Here is an 11,149-nt window from a genome sequence, read left to right as displayed (position 1 = left end):
ATGACAATTACACCTCAATAAATCCGACTTAAGAAGAAAACAAACCTAATTAAAGATCCAAGTGAAAATAAACATAAGAAAAATCAGCTTACAGTTTTTCCAATTCAAGGGTCATCATGAGGATGCTCTCAATTGTTGAAAGGGTCACCTGTGTCGTTCCCATGTCTCTGAAAGAGAGAGCCCAAACATGCATGATGCCAAAGACAAAAATTCTGTACCTAAAAAGATACTTAACATGTGATTACTTCAATTCTGTCAAGTCAGCTCAAGACTCAACTTGCTGTGGACAATAATTTCAGAGAACTCTTATAGAAGAAATTTAAATTTATGTGCATAATCAAATTAATCACTTTGGTGATCAACAGTACAATCTCTTTTTGCTATTAATCCTACTTCTCATTCTCAATTGCATCCACTTCTCTTGTTTTTAAAAATAATGTACATCTTATTCCACTTTTCTTTTTGAGACAAATGATATTTTTACATATGTGATAAATGATATTTCTGCCTACATCTGCATGTTCCATCTCTGTATGAGTTCTTCAATGCTGCTCTGCAGGCTGTCTAGCCCATATACATTCTTTCTTTGCCAATAATTCTTATTTTGAGAACCCAGTTAAAATTTAAATTATGACTTTTAATCAAAATGCAAAATACTGAATCTTTTAAAAAGAGCAGAAATCATCTCATGAGCCATGAGATTGTGGTAATACTTACAAATATTTTAATGCTGGCAATTTAAAAAGATATGAATCTTCAACAGTTGTCAGAGGATTACGATTGAGAATTCTGAAAAATGCAATGGAATTAGAATTATCTGCATTTTCAATAACTACCATGAAATTTTATGTTCATTTTTTTGGCATGGAACTTGAAGGTTAAAAGTAATCATTTTCTGCCTTTGCCTATAAATCTGTAACACATTCTTCCTTTGGAAACTACCCAGGTCTCTGGATGATAACATGGGGAAGAGAAACAGGAAAAACATCTTTTTTTAGGTGGATGGCAAAGGAAAACTATGTCAAAGAACTTTTCCTAAGTTGAAAACCCCAGAAATGACTACACTAGTAGAAAGCCGTGGCTCTGTAGGAAGTATACTATTTCTAGTGCCCTCCATGATTCAAGGTCTCTAGAAATTTAAAAAATTCCACAGCTTAAGCCACCCAGTTAAAGACCAATTCCTCGGTTTTGTAGTGAAACAAGAGGGTTTAAATGTAGGAGGAACTGGTGAAAGCTACACTCCCACCACACACTTCATGTATCCTTGTATCACAGCCTTTGTCATAGCATGTAGTCACCTGTTTCCTGGTCAGTCTCCTGGACTGTCAGCTCCTTGAGGGCAGGGACCATACTTGATTGTCATTGTTGTCCCTGTGCCTGACATAGCGCTTGTTATTTACTAGTTACTTAATGAATGTTTGTTGAATAAATAAATAAATAACATTTCGTCATTCTTTGACACAAGTTTTTATTCTAAAATGTAGATTTTCTTCTCAATTCTTTAAAACAAAAAAGTAAAAGAAATAGGAAGAAAGAAAAGAAAATCTGCTTTGAGGTTGACTCTACTCAAGAATTATTACTGTACTTTTGCCAGATACTAGAAAGACAAGCATCACAACCAATGCTGTTGGGCTGTAAGGCATCTGTGATCAACATTTTGCATTTAATCTTCACAATAACCTTATGTGATTGATATTATCATTACCCCATTTTACAAACGAGGAAACTGAGGTACAGAAAGGTTATGTACTTTGTCCTAGATTGTCAAGCCAGTCAGAAGCAGGGCTGGAATTTGAACTCAGTTTTGACTCCAAAGCCTGTGTGTAACTCATATGAAGAAAAGGGGGTTTAATACAGCTGTTATCTTAAACTTAACTTTGAGAGCACTAAATACAGAAATACTTTGTTGAACTTCATCTCTCCATCTGGGAGAGCTTCTCTGAGAATTACATTTTCTATTTTTATTCCTTTCTCTAATCATCTCCCATGATTAAGTACTTAATTAATGAATGGTCATTGAGACTTTAGGGATTTAAAGCCATTTTATATATTAGGGATATAAAGCCATTTTATCAGTGAAAGTGGGAAAGCGACGATATCTGAAAATTCACCCCTCCATCAAAGCAGCAACGACAACAACAACAAAAAACCTGGCAAAATGGTCAGAATCGATTTTTTTTTAGAACAGTGGAAAATTTTACCAATGGACTTGCAGCAACTCAGAGAGCATTTGTCAAATAAAAATTTATTAATTTCTACAAGAACAGTGAGAGCTGTTGTTTTAACTCCCCTCCCTTCTAAAACCCTCAGTTTGTGTCCTGTAGTCCATAGGTGTGTACCCAAGAGAATTAAAAAACATATGTCCACACAAAAACTTGTATGTGAATACTCATAGCAGCATTATTGATAATAGTCAAAAAGCGGAAACAAGCCGAATGTCTAATAACTGAGGAATGAACAAAATGTGATGTATCTGTAAAAGGGAATATTTTTCAGCCTTAAAAAGGAAGGAAGTACTGAGAGATGCTACAACATGGACAAACCTTGAAGCTAACATGCTGTGTGAAAGAGGCTAGACTCACATTTCTATGAAATGTCCAGAATAGGCAAATATGTAGAGACAGAAGTTAAATTAGTTGTCGCCACGGCCTGGGAGTAGGGAAGAATGGGGAGTCACAGCTGAGGGGTATGACACTTCTTCTTTTTTTTTTTTTTAAGATTTTATTTATTTATTCGACAGAGATCACAAGTAGGCAGAGAGGCAGGCAGAGAGAGAGAGAGAGAGAGAGAAGCAGGCTCCCTGCTGAGCAGAGAGCCTGATGCGGGACTCGAGCCCAGGACCACCCTGAGATCATGACCTGAGCCGAAGGCAGTGGCTTACCCCACTGAGCCACCCAGGCGCCCTGACACTTCTTTTTGGAGGTGATGAAAATGTCTTGGAATTAGCGCTGACTGTTGTCTATCAAAGTATACCACTGGACTGTATATTTTATAATGTTGCATATTATGTGGATTAAATCTCAATTTAAAAAAAGAACCATCTTATAATAAATAGAGAACCAGTTGTCAAAAGACCAAATATGTTGGTAGGTGGAGAAAAGAGGAGCAAAGATTCAGAGTCTTCTACAATGGAGGTCAGAGGGAGCTAATGGTGAGGCTAGGAGTCATGCTTTCTTCGTGGGAGGAGGAAGAACCATGCATTTTTGTTCTTGCCTTCAAAACTCCCCTATTTTTTCCTATTCTAGCCCATGCTTCTAGATCTTTTCTCGGTACCCTTAAAATGTTGGATTTGTAACACTAGTTAATATTCAGTAAGATCACATTATGAAGAGGAAGAATTGGGAGGGTCACATGTCTGGTTAGACACAATTCCTCAACTTTGAGGCTTTGAATGTCCTTTGCTTTGAAAAAAAAATTGGCATTAAAATCTATAAGCTTACTGGTGGGCAGTGTGCTCACTTATAGAGAACTCTTACAACTCAATAAAAAGACAAGCAAGTGAGCTCCTGTGCATCTTTCCCAGCCCAACCTCCCCACCACCATTTTTAAAACATGACTATAAAGCGTTATATACCAAAACAATTTAAGAGTTTGTTATCCTTCCCCCCAAGTTATCTCAGTTCTCTAACCCTCCAGTCTTTCTTGGGTGCTCACCGATGGCCTTGTATCTATCATCTCAGTGTTTCCTCCTAACCAGACCACCCTTGTCCTACCGAGATTTACATCCTGTGTTTATACCTAGTGAAACCAAAATATGGGGCCACTCTAAACTATCCTATTTTCTCTTCCTGTCTTAGTGCTGTCTTTTCTTCATGAAAGCTGTGCCTGGGGGAATGGTAGAATGAGAACCGACTCAACAGTTTACATGTGGGGTTCTCTGCAGTAACTTTTTTTCTACAGACCAGGAAACGAGTGGTTTTAGATGCTCCAAGGTCATCACACTAGAGATCATTTCCCTTCCAGTTCAATTCCCTCATTTCACAGATAAAAGGTGTGCTGACTCCTAGTCCATATACCCTTATCCTTATGGGCTTATCCTTATGGGAGTAAAACATAGCAACAGTTATGAGGCTTCAAAGGCTGTCTCATAATCAAAGTTGAAGAAATATTGTTCTAAATGATTTTCTAAAAATATATCTTATTTGAAGAGGAAAACTCAAGTATTGTTGCAAAAGCCTTTTGCTGCAGAACAACGGGACAGATGAAAGGTAGCTCACAAAACAAGGGAACATTTCTTACCTGTAATTTTTTTTTCTCCAAATTCTTCTACACAGGTCCAGACAGATGGGCTACGTATCGTTTCTATTAACTGAGGAGACAGAGAAGAATTGAGGACTGAAGCATGTCATCACTGTCCTGAATGTACTGAAATCCTAACAGCTTTAGCTGAAAAAATGTCCAAAGCAGGCAGTGAAAATAAATTTAAAATAGGACAAACTCTAAACTGTCTGTGCTAGAATCCCAAGGCAGGCAGGGAAAACTGGCTCCTTGGAGGAAGGCAGTCAAAGAACTAAGTAGAGTGACCTAGACCCTGTTCCAGTATGTTTGAAGTACTTGGGGATGGAGTAACCCCTTTCCTTTATTCATCTACATAGGTCCATGAGCCACGAGGACATAACTCCCCTTGTGAAGGTCCTCAATACAAGACATCTAACTTCATGACATCAATCCTTTCTCAGAGGCGGGGGAGGGTGAAGGTTAAAGAATCTGAAATGGTGGGCCTATATTCAAGTCCAAGTTCTGAGAACAGCTCTGAAGAAGAGTTCCCGGCAGTGAGGAAGAGCAGAAGCAGCAAGCCCTTGATTCCAAGGGCCCTTGGAATCAGGCAGAACTAGGTTTGAATTCTGGCTGTCACTTCTTAGTAAAGTGACTTGAATGACAGCTCGGTCTCAGTATCATTTACCTCATGAGGCAATCCGAGGATTAAATGAAAAGAGCCTGTGCAAAGCAGCTCGCATAAGGCGGGGCACAGAGTCGGTGCTTAGTGCTAATGATGTTACATCTGTCCTGGGCAGTGAGCAGAAAGCCTGGGGCTGCCCAGAGGTGGCATGGCCAGGAGCTCCAGAAGCATGGGACGGTCATAGGGAAAAGGAGTTCTCTGCTCTACGGGTCCTATTCCAGCTAGAGACCAACTCCAAGAGACAACTCACAAAACGACAAATAGTCATCATTCAGCACTTAGTCCAAAGGAATGTGGAGCTGTGTTACTCGCAGAGCTCCTAAGTGGTCCTGCCACCTCTTCACGGTGAGCCTAGGCAAGTTGCTCAACATCTCTGAGTTCCAATTTCCTCTTTCCCAAAGTGGGGATGACAATATCTACATTGCAAGAGCTGTTGGAAAACTGAAAATGAGATACAGTGTGAGGGAGCCTGTGTTGAGCATTTTCTATGTGCCAGGCACTGAGATCGATGGGCACAACTGTCTGGCTTGTACGATATGTAAAAGCCCCTAGCAGAGTGCCAGGAACGTGGTGAGTGCCTACCAGAGGTAGGTAATAAAGAAATGTTATGGGGATAGCAGAGGAACTACTATGCTCCCAAGAGAAAGAAGATATGTTGCTATATACATGGGAAGAATAAGATGTGGCTGGGAGAAGGAAGGTATAGTAGTTACTGGGTCAGACTATCTCAAATTTTTCGAACTATTACAAATAGAAAAGAATGAAACAGCCACTTGAAGTACCCTCAAAGGACAGACCCAGAGTTGTTATTTTCATCCTTAATGTTTATGCCTTTTTGAATCTGAGAAGAAGCTGCCAGGATTTCCAGTACATAGCAAAAAGTGATGACGATACCCTGAGGTGTATAAACTTGTGTGTGCACACAGCCACCTAAAGGAAACCGATGCTGGATGACGGGGGAGCATTAGGCTGTCTCTGGGACCGCAGCTCGAGTTGCCTTCACAGTGTGGCCACAACTACCTCAGCGGTATTCTCAACAGTGGGGTACATAATTCAGTAGGGATAAGGCTGAGATTTCCCTCTTTCTCTCTCGGTGTTCATGTTCTTGGCACAACACTGAGGCACCACAGACAAGCCAGAGTGTGCATGTACTCTTTGTGGATTAGGTAGAGCCCTTCTACATTGTACAGTCCTTCAGTTTCTAAAATCATGGAGCTTGTATTGTTAGAACCAATGAAGTGACTAAAAGAATTTTAAAAAATAAGCCATCAGTCTGGACCTGTGTAGGTGAATGAAGGAGAAGCACTTTAAAGTCAGAAAAAAAAAAAAGTGTACTTAACATTTAGGATTATCAACTACCACTGGTTTTCCATAATAAATTTCATTCCTGATTTCATCTGAAAGAGATAGGATTATTACTATCATTCAAAAAGTGGTACCTTATTAAAACAAAATGAAATAAATCCCCCCAAATGGCACCTTATTAATAAGCTCTTGGCATGTCTTTGAGGTGGATTTCAGATTCAAAATAGACTTTACCACACTGCTAACTAGTTCACTCGGTACTTATCAATAACTTAGAGGCTCCATTCAAGAAACTTATTGAGTTATAATTACCTGAAACCCGGGGGTAAATTAAAGATCTTGTGGGGCCTGAACCTTACCTACTTTGGGAAATTCTGTCTAATAAAAACATACAAAATTATGAATACAAAATATTGCTAGGACCCCTTGGAAGGGGCCTATATAAGTGAGGAGCCAAGAATCTGAGATAAATTGAGATCAATCCACCTCAGCCAGGGTCTCTAAGTTTTACAAACTAAGTTAATGACTGTTTCAACTTTTATAAAAACCCTGGTAATATGTCAGATAGGTAATAACATGACGTAATTCAAGGGGTGGCATCTTCTCTTGGCAACTTGCCTTTGGAAGGAGATGCAATAAAGTTTATATCTCATGATGGCAAACATTTCCTGAAGCTGACTAGCTTTGTCTATTAGAAAAATTTGGCCCCAAACAAAGAAGGAAACTCGCTCCCAATACACACTTCATATATTGTGATAATCTTTCGGAAGGAACCGTGAATTGGTTTCAGTAGTACAGCTCTATTCAAATCACGTGACATGTGTATTAATTTATCTTCAAACCCAGCTCGCTCTGGCTCTTTGATTACCTTTTCCTGTCATTTAAGAGACACACAGAAACTCAACACAAACAAGTTGTTGTCTTATCAGTTATGAGTCTTTTCTATTCCGCAACCCGTTCCCTACTTTGTCAACTCCCTATCGTTTTTAAAAAAATTAAAAAAAAATTTTTTATAAACATATAATGTATTTTTATCCCCAGGGGTACAGGTCTGTGAATCGCCAGGTTTACACACTTCGCAGCACTCACCACAGCACATACCCTCCCCAATGTCCATAACCCCACCACCCTCTCCCCACCCCCCTACCCCCAGCAACCCTCAGTTTGTTTTGTGTCACCTCCCTACCCTGAGGCCCCGCTCTGCACAGGTGCTGTCAGGGCTCCCGTGTGCTTTCCCATCAACACCCATCTTCCTCCTTCCCATATGAAAGTTTCTTGGGGACGGTCCTTGTCTTACTCTTCTTTGTACCCCCCCAGTACTTAGTACAGTGTTGACACATACTGGACATGGCGCTCCGTGAATGTTTTGTGGTGAATCTATTAATTTTTGTCAACTGATTTCATCCTAGTTTTTCCGGTGTTTGCCTAGCTAACTACAATGAAATGCAGATTCTTGTAAGAGACTCCCGGTGTTATAGCATGCTTAATAAAGGTGGCAAGTTTAAGACATGATTCTTCTTGGTGGAAAAACCCAATGAGCCTGTTCTCTGGTGTGCTGGCAAAACAAAAAACTGACCCTCGGGACTCCTTCCCCAAGTCAGGGATCAGCACATTAATGAGAGGAGAGAGGAGGCCGCCACAGATGGACACCTGCAGCAACCGTTCCTCCGGCTCCACACACAGCCTCAAGACCTTCATCTGAAATAAACCATGTCAAAGTGTGTTTCTGAACCATGAGACAAGTTAAGATCATCTTTTCCTCAGAGGAGGATCTTCCCCTTTTGTCTAAAATCCCCCTCAGGCCATTGAACATACCCACTAAGATTTGCTTATGTCACAGAGAAATCACAGAATTTTCCAGCTGAAAGGGAATCACACACCTCTTATTGAAGAGGAGTCAGGAAGGAAAGCATGTAGAATTAGGCTACAGCAACGTATTTTCTTTATGAACGTTTTTCACACTACAACTTAACATAAATGGCATCTTTTTCCATACCGCAAAGGTTCCTATTGCCCCCAGATAATTTACTTCAGAGGTATATATTTTCTGCTCTGGGCGAATGGGGACAGAAGTGCCCAGGAGTATTTTCAGGAGTTCTTTCTGCTTTACCATTTAAAAGAAGCTGATGGCTAAGCAAGCACCCACACTTTTGCTTCCTGTAGAACTCTGTGCGAAACTTTGTTCTTTCAAACTTTATTTTTCATGCCTTGAAGCAGTTAGGAACTTTGCACATGAGCAGGAATCAAAGGTAAATTCAAAAGTAGCATTTCAAGGACCCTGCACCTGTTGGAGAAGCATCGTTGTCATGGATTCCCAGGATAATGCTGTTTTGTTATTTGTTATTTGCTTGGGGTCTTTTACTGCCCACACCAAAGCTGAGTCCTAGGGAAAGCGGAGACTGCCATTTTTGAGACAGACAAGTCTCTTGGCCTCTTTGTACCTGAGTTTCCTCATTTGAAAGAATGAGTAGATTTTAAGACATACTTTTCAGAGTTCATACTGGACTTATTACACCCACCGAACCAATAACTGTATGTTTTTACACATGGGTGTTTCTTTTTTTAACATGTATTCATTTTCTATTTCACTTACAACTTGTGTAAAAACTGCATTCCATGCCAGGCTTGAAATGTTCCAAAGCTCAGTTCTGTGAGCAAATTGCAACCAAGATTTCTAAAAAAAAAGACACAAGCAAAAGAAGAAAACAAAAGATATTCTTTCAGAACATTTAACCTTTGCTAGTGTTTCCAATTTATATATGATAAAACATAACCTCAATCCTCTCTCAGTAAACACACACACACACACACAAACTCACTATGGAAGATACTTACTTTTTAAAAAAAATTGCATGAATGATTTATACTTTCATGTTTATACATGTGGTGCATTAGATACAAATCAGTAAATGTTTAATAAATACTTGTGTTAAGTAATCTTTATCTAGAAAAATGTTTCGCAGTGTCAGCGCTACTGACATCTGTGTCTGGATCATCTTTGTTAGAAGAGGCAGCCCTATGCACTGTGGGGCATTTAACAGCATCTCTGGCCTCTGCCCACTAGATGCCAGTAGCTCATCTACAGTCTGACAACCCAAAATGTCTCCAGACACTGCCAAATGTCACCTGGGTGCAAAATCACCCTGGTTGAGAACCACTGCTCTAGAATGATTCGGTCTGATCAGTATAATAATTCTCACATTAATATTTGCTGCAGACAAAAAAAAAGATTTGCTACATAATTTTAGTAGCTTTCTACTAATAAAATCTCAATAGTATTTCAGAGTGATGATAACAAAGAGGCTTACAATTAAGTTTTTAAAAAAATTCCAAATATAATGAAATTTTATTTGTAACTTACATAAACTGCAAAAAGGGTAGTGGTTCAAATGTACGTCTTTCAATAGATTGTATTTTATTGCAGGATAAATCTCTAGGAAAAGTAAAAGGAAAATATTGCCTCAATTAGCTATTGGATATCTAATTAGTAGGATGATAGTATTGAATAAGTAGCTTTTGACTAAACTCTGAATCTCAGGAATTGTTATTTGAAAACCTTCTGGAGCCCCTAACTCTGTCCTCACCTCTCTTAAAAGAGTCTGACTTTCATAATCTTCATAAATAAAATCTACAACATAGATCTTGATAGATCTTGGAAGTAATCTTTACTGAGAGCAGAAGAATTGAGTAGAAGATCTTTTGTGACCTCATCAACTTCTAGATTATGAGCTCGAAGTTTTTATCTCCACATATAATTATAATTTCTTTTTTTATTTTTATTTATTTTTTTAAAATATTTTATTTATTTATTTATTTGACAGATCAGAAGTAGGCAGAGAGGCAGGCAGAGAGAGAGTGAGTGGGGGAAGCAGGCTCCCTGCTGAGCAGAGAGACCGATGCAGGGCTCGATCCCAGGACCCTGGGACCATGACCTGAGCCGAAGGCAGAGGCTTTAACACACTGAGCCACCCAGGCGCCCCATAATTTCTTTTTTTTTAAAGATTTATTTAGGGACGCCTGGGTGGCTCAGTCGGTTAAGCTGCTGCCTTTGCCTCAGGTCATGATCCCGGGGTCCTGGGATCGAGTACATCAGGCTCCTTGTCCAGCAGGGAGCCTGCTTTTCTCTCTGCCTCTGTCTGCGACTTTGCCTGCTTGTGATTTATTTATTTTAGAGAGGGAGAAAGAGAGTGCACAAGGAGGAAGGGCAGAGGGAGAGGGAGAGAGAATCCCAAAGCAGACTCTGCACTGAGCACAGAGCCCAATGTGGGGCTCCATTTTGGGACCCTGAGATCATGACCTGAGCTGAAACCAAGAGTCATATGCTCAACTGACTGTACCACCCAGGTGCCCCTATAATTATAATTTCTAATATTAAAAGGGATATTCTCACATTAGCACACCTTCTTGGTTGAGTTCTATTTTTCTAGCCCAATTCAATAACAGAAGAAATAAAAGATAACCTTTCATTTAACTTGAAAGGAAGTTACTCCTCTAATCAGTACATCACTTTGAACTAACTCAGAATTACATTGTAATGTTAACAGAAATTCATTTTTGGTTGTAACTGTTGTCTCAGGTGGTGAGACAACAACAACAAACTACAGGGTACTGGATTTTTGTTTGAAAACACCCATTCTTGATTCTAGTTGACTCTCTTATTTCCATTGATCCCAGCTTAGTCCCTCACTTTCCACCTCGTCTTCTGATAGGCACTGCCATCTCCAGTCTCTCCCTTTCTAATCCACCCTGCACACAGTGACCAGATTAATTCTCCGGGAGTGGTTCTCAAATACCAGCATCCCTTGAGAAACTACTCAAGATGCAAATTCTCAGCCCTACTTGGGACTGACAGAGTCAGTAACTGTGTTCTGACAAGTCGTCCAGGTGACTCTGCTGCAGGCTAAAGTCTGTCCTGGAGCACTGCTGTGATTACCCAGTAACTTG

The 11,149-nt window shown here is 39.8% G+C and overlaps 1 protein-coding gene across 6 annotated transcripts in view; it reads right to left on the bottom strand.

Annotated features, from left to right (window-relative positions):
• Window positions 1-11,149, bottom strand: part of LOC116875444 (leucine-rich repeat-containing protein 37A2-like) — a 49,833-nt gene that overhangs the window by 20,379 nt on the left and 18,305 nt on the right. For 3 of the 6 annotated variants that reach the window (XM_032870966.1, XM_032870968.1, XM_032870965.1), the window contains 4 exons: window positions 9,567-9,638; window positions 8,799-8,879; window positions 718-789; window positions 93-167 (listed from right to left, as the gene is read on the bottom strand). In XM_032870966.1, coding sequence (XP_032726857.1) covers window positions 93-167; window positions 718-789; window positions 8,799-8,879; window positions 9,567-9,638 — 300 coding nt within the window. Of the gene's footprint in view, window positions 1-92; window positions 168-717; window positions 824-4,239; window positions 4,744-8,798; window positions 8,880-9,566; window positions 9,639-11,149 lie in introns of those variants that run through there. The other 3 variants (XR_004384189.1, XM_032870970.1, XM_032870969.1) reach the window with 3 other exon arrangements.

This window comes from Lontra canadensis, unplaced genomic scaffold, assembly GCF_010015895.1.
Source record: "Lontra canadensis isolate GAN:19392208 unplaced genomic scaffold, GSC_riverotter_1.0 scaffold41, whole genome shotgun sequence".
NCBI lineage: Eukaryota > Metazoa > Chordata > Mammalia > Carnivora > Mustelidae > Lontra > Lontra canadensis.
This window is presented reverse-complemented; position numbering and strand designations above follow the sequence as displayed.